The sequence below is a fragment of the Meleagris gallopavo genome, chromosome 17 (genome assembly GCF_905368555.1).
Source record: "Meleagris gallopavo chromosome 17, MGAL_WU_HG_1.1, whole genome shotgun sequence".
Lineage (NCBI taxonomy): Eukaryota > Metazoa > Chordata > Aves > Galliformes > Phasianidae > Meleagris > Meleagris gallopavo.
In genome coordinates this window covers 8583075-8598706 of record NC_139420.1, presented here as the reverse complement: position 1 = coordinate 8598706, position 15632 = coordinate 8583075, and the positions used below count along the sequence as shown (strand labels likewise).

At 39.5% G+C, this 15632-nt stretch overlaps 1 protein-coding gene across 1 annotated transcript in view; it reads left to right on the top strand.

Moving 5' to 3' along the window:
• SPECC1L (sperm antigen with calponin homology and coiled-coil domains 1 like) overlaps window positions 1–15632 on the top strand; it is a 59757-nt gene that overhangs the window by 29795 nt on the left and 14330 nt on the right. Inside the window, exons 10-13 of the mRNA XM_085238209.1 lie at window positions 1556–1646; window positions 4765–4848; window positions 5522–5678; window positions 8585–8687. Of these exons, the coding sequence (XP_085094335.1) occupies window positions 1556–1646; window positions 4765–4848; window positions 5522–5678; window positions 8585–8687 (435 nt within the window). The remainder of the gene's footprint in view (window positions 1–1555; window positions 1647–4764; window positions 4849–5521; window positions 5679–8584; window positions 8688–15632) is intronic.

Sequence of the window (15632 nt, the reverse complement as noted above, 5' to 3'; positions counted from 1 at the left end):
TGCACCTCATCTGAAGTACTTTGCTAGACCTCAGCGTGGGGTGAATGAAAACCAGGAGAACAGATTGTAAAGCATCTTGAGTAATTTCTGTCCCATTGGAAGTCTCCATGAGTAGCCTCAAAAAGCATGTGATTCCTAAAAACTTTGGATCTTGTTTCATTTAGTGTTGAGGAATTTGATCACTAGTGTTAAGTGAAATTGTTGTTTAGCAGTTAAACAAATTTGAGTACATTTCTAGTTGGAGGAAAACAAAGTCTGTTTATCAAGGAATTGCTAGGATCCATACGTGTTTCACTGTGCATCAAATGTAAGTGAAATGGTGAATGATTCATCTGCAGCTTCAACAGAAGCTCACTTGAGCAGAAATGTTTCTAATACTTGTAAAATGCTTCAGGAAAAGTAATTCTTCATGAGACACTTGTGCACTATTACTGCCAGAGGATTGCCAGGCAGAACTTGATGTATGAACATATTAGTTGGTTCATTTTCCTCTCATTTCCTGAGTCAGTATGTTACTACTGATGGTTGTAACAGTAAGATATTTAACAAGGAACTAGCAACAGCAAAGTTAAGCTCAGTCTGCAGTGCCAATAGGAGTAAAAAGCAGAAAAACAAACATTTTGTTTTATAACGAGGAGACAGGATCAAGATATAGCAAGCTATCAGTTGAGTAATGTGGTCATTTTCTGCCAATATCCGTAAAGGATGTTTGTTTTTCAGTGATACCTGGAAGCTGAGAATGTGATAAAGCATTGCAGTGACCCAGCAGTGTGCCTGCTCTGTGTGTACCTGCCTTTCCTGGCCGAGCTCTGTACTGCTCTGCCTTCGTAGTGACAGTCCCAAAGCTGGCCAAATGACGTGATGTTATCCAGCCTCATCACTTTACTGTTGTTATCATTTCCTTTATTTATAGCTTTATTAGAAACAAAGAGGCTGTCATCGTAATGCAATGTTTTATTATTTAAAAAAAAAAAAAAAACCAACCTGAAATACCAATTCTCATGGGAAGCTGTTATAGGGAGAGCTGTGTGTGGCTCATGTTTACAGTCACTTTCATTTACATGTTTAAAGGAATAATCTTTGTTGCGTACATACAAGACTTTTGATATATAAAGTGATAAAATTCTTCATACTGTATTTTGTACTTGGATTCTTAGCTATTGGCAGCTCTTTGCTCTCCATTTGATTTCTAGCACAAAAGCATAATATTAGTTAGACTCCAAATGTTAGATAAGTAGCCCTGTAATCCTGCTTATGCTGTAGAATGCTGCAGTGTATAGATACTGTGAACTTTTCTATCACAGTTTTGGATTTATCTATCTTGACTACATGATTTGGCGAGAAACATCAGAGCTTTATTATCTCATGAAGATAAGGCTCATTTAAGCTTCTCTGAAAGGTTGAAACTGAGTTCAGGATAAACACCTGAAAAAAAGCACTTCATTTTTCCCCCTCTTGAAAGCATGTTTAGAAGTTGTGTTTTGTATCTTTTATTCTGTTCTACTCGGTTTGTATATACCAAACTATGTTTGACACATTGTGTTTTCTGTTTCAGAGGCATTCTATAAGCGGACCAATCTCTGCTTCTAAACCCCTTGCTACACTGACAGACAAAAGACCAAGCTATGCTGAAATCCCTGTTCAAGGTAATCAATCATAGAATCATTGAATTATAGAATCACAAGGTTGGAAACGACCTACAAGATCATCCAGTCCAACTGTCTTCTCACTACCACTGCTACCATAAGCTACTAAACCATATCTTGCAGTTCCTCATCCAGACACCTCTTGAACATTGCCAGGGATGGCGACTCCACCACCTCCCTGGGCAGCCATTCCAGTGCCTGACCACTCTCTGGGAGAAAAAGTATTTCCTCATGTCTAACCTAAACCTCCTCTGGTACAACTTGTGGCCATTTCCTCGGGTCCTGTTCGTTGCCTGGGAGAAGAGGCCAAACCCCTCTTCACCACAACCTCCCTTCAGGAAGTTGTAGAGTGCAATGAGGTCTGCCCTGAGCCTCCTCTTCTCCAGACTAAACAATCCCAGCTCCCTCAGCCGCTCATCATAGATTTGTGCTCCAGACCCCTCACCAGTTTTGTTGCCTTTCTCTGGACAAGCTCCAGGGCCTCAATGTCTTTCCTGTAGTGAGGGGCCCAAAACTGAACACAATACTCGAGGTGCGGCCTCACCGGTGCTGAGTAGAGGGGGATGATCACCTCCCTGCTCCTGCTGGCCGCACTATTTCTAATGCAGGCTAGGATGCCGTTGGCCCTCTTGGCCACCTGGGCACACTGTCGGCTCATGTTCAGCCAAGCATCAACCAGCATCCCCAGGTCCCTTTCCTCTTCACAATCATCCAGCCACTCATCCCCAGGCGCATAACGCTGCATGGGGTTGTTGCAGCCAAAGTGCAGGACCCGACACTTGGCCTTGTTGAACCTCATCCCATTCATCTCAACCCAGCGATCCAGCTTGTCTGGATCCCTCTGTAGGGCCTCCCTACCCTCAGGCAGATCAACACCACCTCCCAGCTTGGTGTCATCTGCAAACTTACTGAGGGTGCACTCAATCCCCTCATCTAGATCATCAATAAATACATTAAACAAGATCGGCCCCGGTACCGACCCCTGGGGGATACCACTTGTAATGGGTCACCAGCTGGACTTCACTCCATTAACCACTACCTGTTGGGCAAGGCCCTCTAGCCAGTATCTTACCCAAAGAAGTGTATACCTGTTCAGGCCATGGGCGGCCAGTTTCCCCAGAAGAAGCCTGTGAGAGACTGTGTCAAAGGCTTTGCTGAAGTCTAAGTAGACTACATCAACAGCCCTTCCCTCATCTACCAGTTGGTCACCCAGTCATAGAAGGAGATAAGGTTGGTCAAGCACAACCTGCCTTTCATGAACCCGTGCTGACTAACACAGTGTGTCACTCGAGTTCGTTTACACTTATTTAGCAGTGCTACTTTTCTATATCTTACAGTGTTTACTATCTAAAGCGTTATTGTATTATACAGTGCTAAAGCAAACTATTTTGACTTTATTATATTTTAAATGTAAAATAAGAAACAGGTATTATTACTTGTTTCATCAAACACAGTGAATCTTCAACAAAACCACGTTTTTATCCAGATAACTGGGCATGAATCTGTTTTTCATGTGTGCATAAACTATGATCACTTGCAAAATCAAGATGTGAGACATGCAGGATGATTTTGTGCTGCTGTTTTCACCTCTGGGGCCATATGATGTATTGTGTTTGGGTTTTTTTTCCAAACAGAAACTGGGGTGATACTTGGCATTGTATTGCATGTGAATAACAAAATATAAACTTAATAAATATTGAATCTTCAGGAGCCAGATGAAAAATTGAGTGGAATTAAATTGAGTGTTGATTTATCTGTTTTCCAATAATTCCCTGTTCTGTGAACTTTGTTTTGTCTCTAAAAGCACTGCTCACAATGTGCTCTTCCTGTGAGAATGAATGGCTATCATGTGTTGGGCGTAGCTCTCTGATTTATGCCTGTTTTAGGCTTTTTTTATAGATGTTTCTCGAGATAATACCCATATGACTCCAGACTGAATATTTCCTCTCAATTTGGTATTCCTGAGGTCTGATGCTTTATAAAGGGTACTTTTTGTGCGTGTAACATTTTGTAATGGTCTGTATGTGCCAGATTTCCTTCTTGCTTTTGTTCAATGCATGTTGAGGTTTTGCTCGATGCAGCTGGAGTTTTAATTTTAGAAACTTTGATATTTTTAGAAATATTGAAATGCCTTTCCAAGAAGATAGTTGAGGATTCTTTAATTGTTACAGAGTTCATAAGTAGACACAAGCTTGACCACAAAGTGAGTGGTATGCTTTATGTAGTTTTTGCGTTTTCATTACAGTCAACACAGGAGCAAGGCTACATTCCAACAGAGAATATGCCAGACAGAATTCCTGTTGATAACTGTATATAGTTTTAAAGTATCTTTATTAGCAATGTATGCTTCTTTGGTCAACTATTGAAATGGGCTTAGCATTTTATTTTGAATCCTAATTCATCCTTTTCATGATTTTTGTACTCAAACTACTGCCTTGTGTATTTCTGCAGCAACAGGAATATGTAAACATTTGCATACAGTTTAAGGTGTTAGCTGAAGGAATACTTATTTAGGAGGGTAGTTAACTAAAAGCTTGCTACTCCTGATTAAATGCTTCATAAAGTTAGTTTTGTTCAGTTTGATTTCACTCAGTGGCGGTGGATTTCACTCAGGGCGGATCTTCCCTATGGTTTGTTAAGGTACCTCTTGGATCTCACTGCATGGGGAGACAAGAAAGCAAGATTTTGTTTAAAAAACTAACAAAAAATCAACCAAACTAACAAAAACAACAAAATGAGTTCACATAACAGACAAAACAATGTGCTTTGCCAATCCACATTGTGAGTGACACATCAAGCGTTTTTTTTCTGGATTCTAAGTGGGGATTCCTTGCTTGGACTTCTGGTTTAACAATTCCCTTACAGTAGCCCAGGGCAGCTGCATGTGTAAGAGAGGCCATAATGTAAAAGGATTAAGAATGTATCATAATATATGAGTGAACTATATTGGTAATGTGCAAATTTTAGGCCTTCTCTTTCATATAGAAGAGGATATATTGCTCTCAGTAAAACAGCCAGACTCAGGCACTGGTAGGCAGTATTCATAACGCGCACCTAACCTCTTGTGCTTAACTGGCATCTTTGAAAATAGTGTTCTGTCTTCATTTTCTTTCTGCAGAACATTTGTTGAGAACGTCTTCTACCAGCAGACCAGCGTCTTTGCCAAGAGTTCCTGCAATGGAAAGTGCCAAATCTATTTCGGGTAATACCACGTTTTCTAGATGACAAATAAAATTAGGAACTCTTATTTCAATCACATACTTCCAGATCTGTCTTACTTTTTCAAGAGAGACCTTTTATGTTCGCACCATTAAGATTTTATCAATAGATTGGATTTTTGAAGTAGCTTTCCTCACACACAACTGAAAAATCAAACAATGAAAAATAAGTCTGGTGGTTAAAAAATAATATCTATCACATCAAGTGAAACTGAACAGATTTTTAATTGCTTTTCTAGGTCCTTATTGTTGCACGTAACAGATAGCTTCTGTGTCATCCTTTCCTTGTGTTAGAAGTAATTTTGGCTTGGAAGTATATGTTCCAAGAAACTGTAGCTGGCTGTTACGCTTTACTGCTTAAATGTAGGTTTTTTTCTTTACACAGAGATAAAGAGGCAGAGAAACACGTTGTCCTTCTCCCAGTGCAGTTCTTTTCTTCTCCCAGATATGCTGTTAGATGCATTCATCAAATTTTGTTTGCTTTCAAATACAAATTTTATCATTAATGTTGATCTCTAAATCCTTGGTGGTACTTAAATAGGAAATGTGAAGTAAATGTTAAAACCTAGTATCACGTATGGATTTCCATTCGTGGTTTCTGAAGTAGTGGATTTAATGTTGGAAATGTTAAATACGTGGACATTTTTTACCACATAGTGTCTCGAAGAAGTAGTGAAGAAATCAAACGGGATATCAGTGCACCCGATGGAGCATCTCCAGCATCTCTTATGGCAATGGGTACCACCTCACCACAGCTGTCCCTCTCATCCTCCCCTACAGCATCAGTCACCCCTACAACCAGAAGTCGAATAAGGTAAAAACCCTTTTTTGTGATAAACTAAGATTTTAATTTTGCAGCTGTCTGCAGGTATCTAGAATATAATGTTGGTAGGAAGATAGCAGATTTTACTGCCTCTCCTTGAAAACAATCTTCATAACCTCGCTGCAGCTCAGTATAGTTTTTAGAGCTTCTGGGCTCAATAACAGAACTACGTGCTACACTAGAAAATCAAACTAAATAATGTTGCTAAATAATATCACATCTGCTCAAAATACTGTAAAGCTAAGTCTAAGAAATGAGCTCCAGCATGCTGAGCAAGCCTTTCAGAGTGATTTGGTCCTGGGGAGAACACATGATAAACTTCTGCTTTAGTAATCACAGCTGAAGAAAAGCAGCACAACTAGGTCTTAATTCCAGACACTGCCAACCCTTCAGAATAGCCAGGAGTCAATGGGCCTGGGTTGTTTGTACCACACGTGAAATCATAATGCAAGTCTAGGTAACACTGGCCAGGCACACCTTTTGTTAGCATGATAAAAAAACAAAAGTCTTGACAGATAGGAAAATGTTTAAATTTATCAATGTTATCAGTTAAAGGAGTTCAAAGTATTTATGCCTCATGTTATGCAAGTAAAGTGTGTTCATAGCCCTGCTTCTTACATTGGGAAACTGGCAGACAGAGACTCAATTATTTCCTCAGGTCTGTTTAACACAGAACTGACAGTTTTTGTACAGCAGTAATATAATATCCTTAGCCTTCAGAGACGTTGCAGTCTGTAATAATTACATTATGAAATTGTGAAGCTATTTACAACTGTGGGTGATAATAAAAATGTTTCTCTGAAATGAGTTGAAACATGCCTCGCTGCTGCTCTCCTTTCAGAAAGTAAGTTGAGTTTGGATCTATGGTTACTTTACCAGCAGCAGTGAATAATGTGTGTGTTAGCACCAAAATTTAGACCAGGTAAGCTCAGCAGTAAAAAAGATTCAAAGACTTGTGTGCGAACTGTGAACTGATAACATAAACTTGCACTGATGATAGCCTGCAGACCGTGGCAGATGATGTGTCATTTCATGGTGTGATTGTACAGTTGTGATGCTGTGCTGCCTGAGCACTGACTGAAAGGCCCAGCTCTCCAACAGGAGCAGCACTGCAGTCTGCAGCAGTGTGTGTGCAGTGAGAGATGGACTTCTGGGACCACTCCTCCTAACACTGCTGCTGGACTTGTGGTGGTTGTGGGATAGAGGTTTTTCTCCCCTACCTTTTTCTGAACGCTGTGGTAAAATAAGCACTAAAACAAACATTTGCAGTTTACTGTTCCCTGTTCTAGCTGAACCTTCATTGGCTTATTTTGGGTAGGAACTCAGTTGACCTAATATACTAACTTGTAAGATTTATCTGTCATACTATTTCTCATTGTCTCCATACAACTTACACTACTTTATTTCTTTCAGCGATGTTTTCTTAACTGTGAGGACTCAATATAAACCATGTGCATTTACTGGAATCTGAAGACAGGCTGTACAGCTCACTTACAGCTAAACAGTATGGTTTAATGTAAAGAGAGGGAGCTTTAAATTTGAGTTCTAATAGACTGTCCCAAACCTCTGTGCTGAAGCTCTTGTAGTGTTGCATGATCTTGATTGTAGATGGAATATGCAGCCCCATTGTTACTTGTTTTGGTGACCTCCTTTGACCTCTCCTGAGGTGGACTTGAGTAAGGCCATTGATGCTTATGTCTGTATATGCCTGTGTCCCCATAGGATCCTCATAGCCAGGTTGTTCTGTATGGGCTTGGTGAGCAGTTTAGTGGTGTCAAGTCTGACTGGAAGCCATTTGCTCACAGCATACCTCAGAATTCTGTACTGCATCTGGTTCTGTTAGCTGTGTTCATTAACCATCTGGGTGATGGAGCAGAGTGCACCCTTCGGTCAGTTTGAAGATGACACAAAACTATCAGTGCCAAGATAGTTAAAACTGTTCAGACTGGAGAAGAGGAGGTTCAGGGGGAACTGTCTGTCAGGGAGGTTCTGTCCGGCCATCAGGAAGCACTTCATGCTGTGCAGGTAACGTAGCAAATGCCCAGGCTGCCCAGAGGGGCTGTGGAGTCTCCTCCTTGGAGATCTTCAGAAGCAACCTGGACATAAGCCTGGGCACCTTGCTGTGGATGGTCCTGCCTCAGCACAAGTCGTGCCATGTGGACCCAGAGGTCCCTTCAAACCTCACACATTCTGTGGTTCTGTGAAAAACAAGGGCAACTGCTCACACACTTTGCATCCAGTAACTAAGTTGCATAACAGCAGTCTTTTCATCAATATCTTCACTACAGATGGCTTTTATTGGGAATTGAACTTTGATGTTTTAAAAAGGGTGAATCATTATTGTTCCAGTATATCAGGTAGCAGATCAACAAAGTAGATCTCCCCCGTCTTTTTTGAGAACTCCAGATCCCAGGCAAATGTTCTGTTAGTAATGACATGTGGCTAATATACAAACTTGTTGCTTCAAGGTGACACTTGTAATCAGCCATGAGGTGCAGAAGTGATAACATCAGTTTATTCTCTTTCAAAATACAAAATAAAGTCACTTGAGTTAGCTTAATGGTTCAAGCTGGAACTTACAATATTGTGAGTTTACTTTCCAAACTGTTAGGAAATAATATCATTAAGATTGAAATACCTAGAAGAAGTTTAGTTTAAGGGGGAAAAACACACATGGTTTGCTAATGAAAGTATTTCACCAAAGTAACTCTTAAGTCTGGCAGGTATCTCTCTGTATTCTTTTTCTTACTAATGCTGCACCTTACTACTTTCAGTCACAATAATTCATGATGTGCTTTTTTTTTTTTTTTTTTTTTTTTTTTTAGCTTTTCTAATATGTATATCTGTTGTGAAAGAAAAATAATTAGTTATAAGTTGCACTTCTCCCTCATTCCTAGGGAAGAGAGGAAAGATCCTTTGTCTGCCCTTGCAAGAGAATATGGAGGATCGAAGAGAAATGCCTTGCTGAAATGGTGCCAGAAAAAAACAGAAGGATATCAGGTAATTGTAGAGCTGTTTTAACATGGCATACTTGTAGCTGCAACAAATTAGACTCTGCCAGTGGCATAAGCCAGGCTCCTCCACAGTTGACTGCATAGATTGCAATGGCACTGGTATGTACTGTACTCTCTTCTTGGAACACGTGCTACAAGTTCTAACCTAACATTAATAGCTCCTTAGTCACTTTGCTCCATGTTGTTAATGTTTTTTTTCTTAAGGGGGCAGGTGACCTCCTATTGAGGCACTTTACAGCAGCCTTTTGCAGATTGCACTTTTGAAGCTGAAACTTTAGCATTTTAAATTTTAAATTAATGTTTCCCAAATGCAGATATGGTAAGATTCCTTGGATTTTAGACAAATGTGTTCTCTTGCATTTTGTACTTAGCTTTCTATTGTGGTTTTTGCAGTTGGTGTGAATGATATCAGAATCTGGAAGGAGTAGGAAGATATCTATCCAGAGTTCTCCTGATTACATTATTTTTTCAAAAGAATAGTGACTTCAACAAACTAAACCAGGATGTTAACAATCTGACCGTGATATATTTGTTTGGTTAACTTGCATTGAAAGTTTTTGGAATTCCCAACACAATCCTCAGTTTAAGAACTTTACTCTTTCCATGACTTGAGGCTCACAATGCAGGAGGAAGTTCAGAGCCACATAACAGGATGATGGCCCATCCATAGGAAAAGTCTTCTTTCAGTACAATGGAGAGGCTTGTGCTATAATCCCTCCCCCCTCTTCCTGTGGCACGTCTAGTGCTAAACTGTGCTATTTCTGAGGATAAACTGCTTTGTGGACAGAGCCTTTCTCCTTCCCTACATTTTAAAAAAGGCAGGATGTTATATTTCTTTACAAATCCTGTAAAACAAAATACAGAAGTATTTTCTCAAAGTGCCTTGAAGTGAGGTATCCATAAATTTAACACCTGGTTAGGAAAAGTAATAGAAAGCATGCTGATTTTTTTCACTCTACAGTTGTGTGCACATACAAGCAAAATGTAAAAGAGCTTTCTTCTGCTTAAATTGATTGCTGCTTCAAATTACTCTTCTTGAGTTTTATAGACACTAGTAGAAAAATAATTTTTGAGGGTTACTATACTTGCTTCAGCAAGTTCAAGTAAGTTCTCTGATTATGTTACTGCTGGAAACCATAGCATCTGTATAACCAATGGATGCCTTCTCTTGGAGTAGTAGAATAAAATCACGAGGCTATAGGGAGTTAGTTTTTGGACAAGAATGTCTTCTGCTTTAAGCACACTCATTTTTTTCCACATCTGTTGTATAGAATTCAATTATTTTCAGCATCTCCTGAATTTCAGTTTTGGATGTATGCAGTGTAAGTGGTGTGATGATAAGAACGTGTCTAACATTGCATTCGTAGTGAATAGTGCTTATCTAGCTTTTTGATGTCTCAAAACCATTATCAGTACCACAGTAAGGACCTTGTTATAGAAAGAAGAGCCTTCAGTGGTTTTTATTTTTGGGTTAAAACTATGTGGTTTCAAAAGTAATGTTCCTTGTTCTGATGCACATCTCCCTTCCTCATTCATTCTTTCGGGCACTCTAGCACTCCTCCTGCTCCCCCCCAGATATTGCCAGGGTACCTTTTCACACCTCCAGCTCCTCCTAGTGTCCTTTACTCTGTGACAATCCCTTCTATCCCCAGCATTTCCCATCTGTGTAAATTCTACCTTTCTCCTGTACCACTACTTGCTTTTGTTTGGCTCGCCACCTGGGCAGGAGCCAGCCCATGCTTTTAGAGCTACCTGCAAGCTGACTGCCAGCCAGCTTCTGTCTGAGCTGCCACGTTAGCCGAGCAGAGCACAGGCGACTGAATATCCCTGTCCATATGTCCATCTTATCTTACTAATATCATAGCAATTTACTTCGAATGCCAATCTCGTAAAATTACTGATATGCAAGTAAACTCTGCTCTGAAAGCCAATATTTATTAAGTGTGTCTTTGCCACCAGGGAAAGTTGTGTTCACATCTTCATTAGTTGCCAAGTACAGACACTTGGTTTTCTTTTCTTCACCTCATCTGGAGACTCTCACAGATGTAGCTTTCTGTACAAGCATGTATTTAAAATATTTGAGGAATTATTCCAACTGTTCATATTTCACCAATGGAGGTGGAACCATGCACATGAGTTTAAGCTTTGTTTCAGAGTGATGTTTTAGCTCTCATTCCAGGCATCCTGTTGTGCACTGCAGATTGGGAAACAGTTGAAGAAACAATGAGTAGAAATTGAACAAATAACCAGATATGAGTTTTAATTAAAAAAAAGTTTTTAATGTACAGAGTTATGGATGAGCTGCCAGTTACTTAAAATGTTAAAAACAATGATGTGGTTGGTTTATTGTTATTAATAAGCAGCAGCATATGATTAAAAATTATTCTCTGTGAAGGCCAGCTGTAGCTCTTGAGCTGCACTTTATTCCATTTTTATTCCATTTAAAAATACTAAATGGGGGAAAAAAACACAACCAAGGTCTGTACTGCTTCACAGACAGAAGGTTTCCTGTATCCATAAGATGCTCATGGAGAATATAGTACTGTTTAATTTTTTTTTTTTTGTCTGCTGAAATAAAGTGGAAGAAGAATTACTTCTGCTCTTCTATCCCCCCAGGAAATTACTTTCAAGCTTTTGATTAAGAGTCTTATCTGTCTCTTTTAGAAGCTTGAAATGTTGTGAGTGCTACACAATTCAAAGACTATGGCATTGTGAAGCGCTAATTTCAGCCCATTATGATGGGAGGATTTTATTTAGAACTCTTCATACACATTCACAGGAATTTGTCAAACTGTTCTTTTCCCTTCTGACAAACATGTAATACCACGCAGTATATTTTTTAAAGCAATCTTACATCTCTCTCTTCTATGAATGCATTACAAAAAACTAATACCGACTCTAACAACTGTTAATAAATTACTTCATTGTGCAATTTTCTTGTTTTATTTAAGCAAATGTGGAAGGAAATAAATGAACAGAAATATTTTAGTCACGAAACAATACTTAACTGCATCGCCAAACCTGGTATTCTTTTCAGGAGTACCTGAATAAAAAACAAAGGCCAAAACAGCCAGTGAAAATAAGAAATTGTTATTGAAACAAGAAACTGCATGGCATTTTCTCTTATATTATTCCCTTTAACAGACATACTGTCTGAATGCTATTTGCAGGCAGAACTTCTCCTTGAAGCTTTGCTTTGGGAATGGCAATCTGCAGAAGGTCACTGCAGAGCTAGCAGCAAGCAGGTTCTTTATTAACTTTCATCTAGAGGCTGTTCAGTCTAGGTAGCATTGCATTCACTGCAGTTAGTGTGAGTTGATTTCAGGACTCAAAAGATCCTTACGCCATGAAAGAGGAGATCTGGTCTCTTAAGATGAGTTGTGGACTTTTTTTTTTTTTTTTGGAGGATTTGGCTAAAGGCTGAATGAGTCTCCATCAGTTTTCAGCACGATATTTTGTGCTGAAAACTAACAACAAACAAACCATGTGTCACATTTGACCATGTGTCAGCTTGGTTCAGGGTCTGACACACTAATTCAGAGTTCTGTGCCAAGTACTACATTTTCCTGGCTTCTCTAAAATATGTGCAGTGTCATAAGACTGTCATAAATTCCAGATATCTTCAAAGCATAACGCAGTCCTATCCAGCTGTTACAGAGCATTTAGCCTAGCTGAAGTACTGCTACTTTCATTTTAAGTACATAACTAATAAAAGTCCAAAAAAGGATGTGAGCGTGCATGTTTCTTGTTAAGAACACACATCCTTTACCCATTTTTTTTCAATATATTTTCCATTTTTGTCAGCATTCTGAGAAAGTATTAACTTCAGAGGTCTAGCACCAAAAAGCAATTGCCACAAGTTAGCTGCAAGGATAGACCAACATATATAGCTGTGTTTTTAGTTTTCTTGAAGCTTTCCATGCTTTCTAATAACAGATGCACTGAAAGACACCTGTAATGTAGCCTTAAAGCACCTGTCCTCTAATTATTTCAATGCTGCCTAACTTTTGTCTCCTAAAAAAAAAATCTTAAAAACATAATAGTTATAATCTAATAAAAATAAACTTATCTTCATGGCAGCAATAAATAATAGAGTTCTACTGAACTTGAATTTTTGCATTTTAATACCCCAGTGATGTACAACATTTGATGATGCTACTGCAGTTGCTCACAATGGGATAATTAACATCTGAAATGATTGCGATGTGGGTACGCCTGATTAGAGCTCTTATTGAAGATGTGTTGTTTGATCAGGAAGGTATAAAATTATTTATAGACTAACACTATTGAAGAGTCTGTGCATTATATTTAATGAATGTGTTAGGGTTCAGTTTTTTCTTGGTTTCTTGTAACTTACACATTGAAACTGGCTGCATAAGTGAGTATGAGTTTGGCTTTCCAGTGGGAATTGCTGGGAGATCAAATTAAGGTATTTGGGGTAAATTATATAAGAAATAGGGCTTTAGCTCAGTCTTAGACTTTTATTGCTGTTAGTGGACTATGTAATAGGAAAATGCTGAGGTATATCTGTAGTTGTAAATACACATTGTATTTGAAGTGGAAACTTCATTTTTAAAGAAAGTCCAGTATTTGCTTTGCAAAGAGCATTGTCTGTGAACCTGGAGAAGTATTTGACATGGCAGGGTGGAGGGGGAGGATTTCTTGACAACTGAATGATACCTAGTTAAAATGTATTCCTTTTTTCTGTCCTGTAGAGGGGAAAGAATAGGAAGAACAAATGAGCAGTGTATCAAAAGATCATCTATTCTGTGCACATCAGTCAAATGACATTTATTTTAATCTTTTCTCATGCACATGCGTCACGTTTTCTTCACTTCAATTTCATGCACAAAAGCAAAAGCTTAGGATTCTACCCAAGGCCAAGAGATTTGACAGCTTATTCTTGGTGTTAGTGGTTGTGCTTCTATTGAGGACAGGTTACAGAGGGGCTGCTCAGGACAGACGTGTAGTGGTCTTCAGGTGAGTGTGTGTGTGTTGTTCAGTTATGGTACCAGTTTTTCTCACTGATGTCCCTGTGTGGCTACAATAAACCAAAAATGGATTATCATAGGCTGAATTTAGAGCACTTTTGTTAGTGCTGACGTAATGGTTGCAGCATACACAGGCTTTCTCTGGCACTGTCTGGTTGATTCATTGAAGTAACTCTGACTGCCAGAACAATTCTCTCCCTGGTTTAAGCAGTGATGCTTTTGCCAAAAATTCTTAAGGAAGGATATGCTTCCTTTTTCTGTTTGATTTGGATTCTGATACAAGAGAAATGTCAACTTGTTAGACTTAATTATGACAAAATTTAGAGCAAATTATGGAGCTGTCTTTATCTCTGTAAATGCTTCAAATGTTAACATCTGAAGCTATTACAGTTTTTTGAGGATGACTGCTCCTTTTATGGTCTTTCTTTGTGCCAAAATTATAAAATAACATATCTTTGGTCTAAAAAGAAACTTTTATGGCCAATATTTCAGGCTCTTGATGGTTTATATTTATTATTTACTGCCTTTCAAGAGCTGGGAATGAGGAGGCCATGGTTGGGACTGTTCCAGAAGTACTTGGACATTGTCACCTACTGCCTGAAATCCTCCCAGCCTCAGCTTTAATGCACGATTTGGGAATCAGTGCAGACTGATTCAGTGGGGAGCAGATGGCAGTTTTTGTTGATTGCAAGAAAGTAACATTTGTCTGACATGGTACTAAGTTCAGCAGGAATTTGGAATTACCACCAGCTTGGACATCACAGCCTTTTCCTCAGGATTTGCACTTTGGCTTGTGCTGTCTGGAACCTCGAGCCCAGTGACAAGCTGAGCCTGGTATTAGTTACTGGCTTAGTAATGCTGTATAAGAAGGGAAGGGGGAAAGTCTTTAAATACGTGGTTGCAGGTAGGAGGTGATGTGCTTTGCTTTGCTGCCTGCAAAAGGTAGAGCAGGACCACAGAAAGGACTGTGTTGTTGGTGAGCTACAGCAGTTCCCTTTCCACCAATGTGAGCTGACCTGCCTGCTCGAAAAGAAGCTGTCTGTTGGGTGTGGACCCAGCTGTTCCTACCTAACCCCAGTTCTAAATGTGGGTGAGCCCTTCTGTAGGAAGAAGTGGGTCTCCTTGTCTCTGGGGAGTCGTTGCTTCCCATTGACATGTGCAGTCAAAAAGACTTCTTTCCAAGGAGAGCTGTGGTATGGCATGGCTGGAAACAGACACTGCTGTCCTCACTGGGAGAGCCAAACCTATCCAAGAGCGATGGACAGAAGTTGAGGAGAGAACACAGCTCAGGTGCTGCTGTCACAGCTTTGTACACAGGAGGCATTACCAGGCACTGTTCCTACTGAAGGAATGCTGATGCTGATTAATACCACAGAAAGACTAGGGAAGACTCTAGAAAACCTTCCCAAAGCATAACAGGAACACTTATTTAGTAGTTTACCTTAATATTTTTTAATGGATGCTCTCTTCTGTGCGTCTTTAAAAGCTTTTAAAAGCTTTTTAGTAGTAATTTTATGCCATGGCAAAAAGCCTGCCAAGGTCTGTAAAGTTAAACCTCAAATCTCCTTTTAATGATTTCATACATTATGCTACAGAATCATATTATGCTTTCTCAGGCCACTTATTTCATTAACTAATATAACAGAGACACAGACACATGTTTTTATTTTGCTTATGTCCTAGCTTATTTGTGAGCCACGCTGAGTGAAGATGTGGGAACCTCGTTCCCTGTGCAGGGCAGGGCTGGAGCTGCTGTGCAGGATGCTCTTCTGCTCAGATTGGAGTATTCAGAGGAGATGGAAGACAGATGTGGATATATCCGCTGAAGAGAGAATTAGGGAAACTTTGTCCTTAGTTTGTAACTGGAAGTTAGGAACCATCATTTCCATAGCTTTCTTAGCTGCAGAATGTGATGTGATGGGGAGACAAGTAGAATCAGA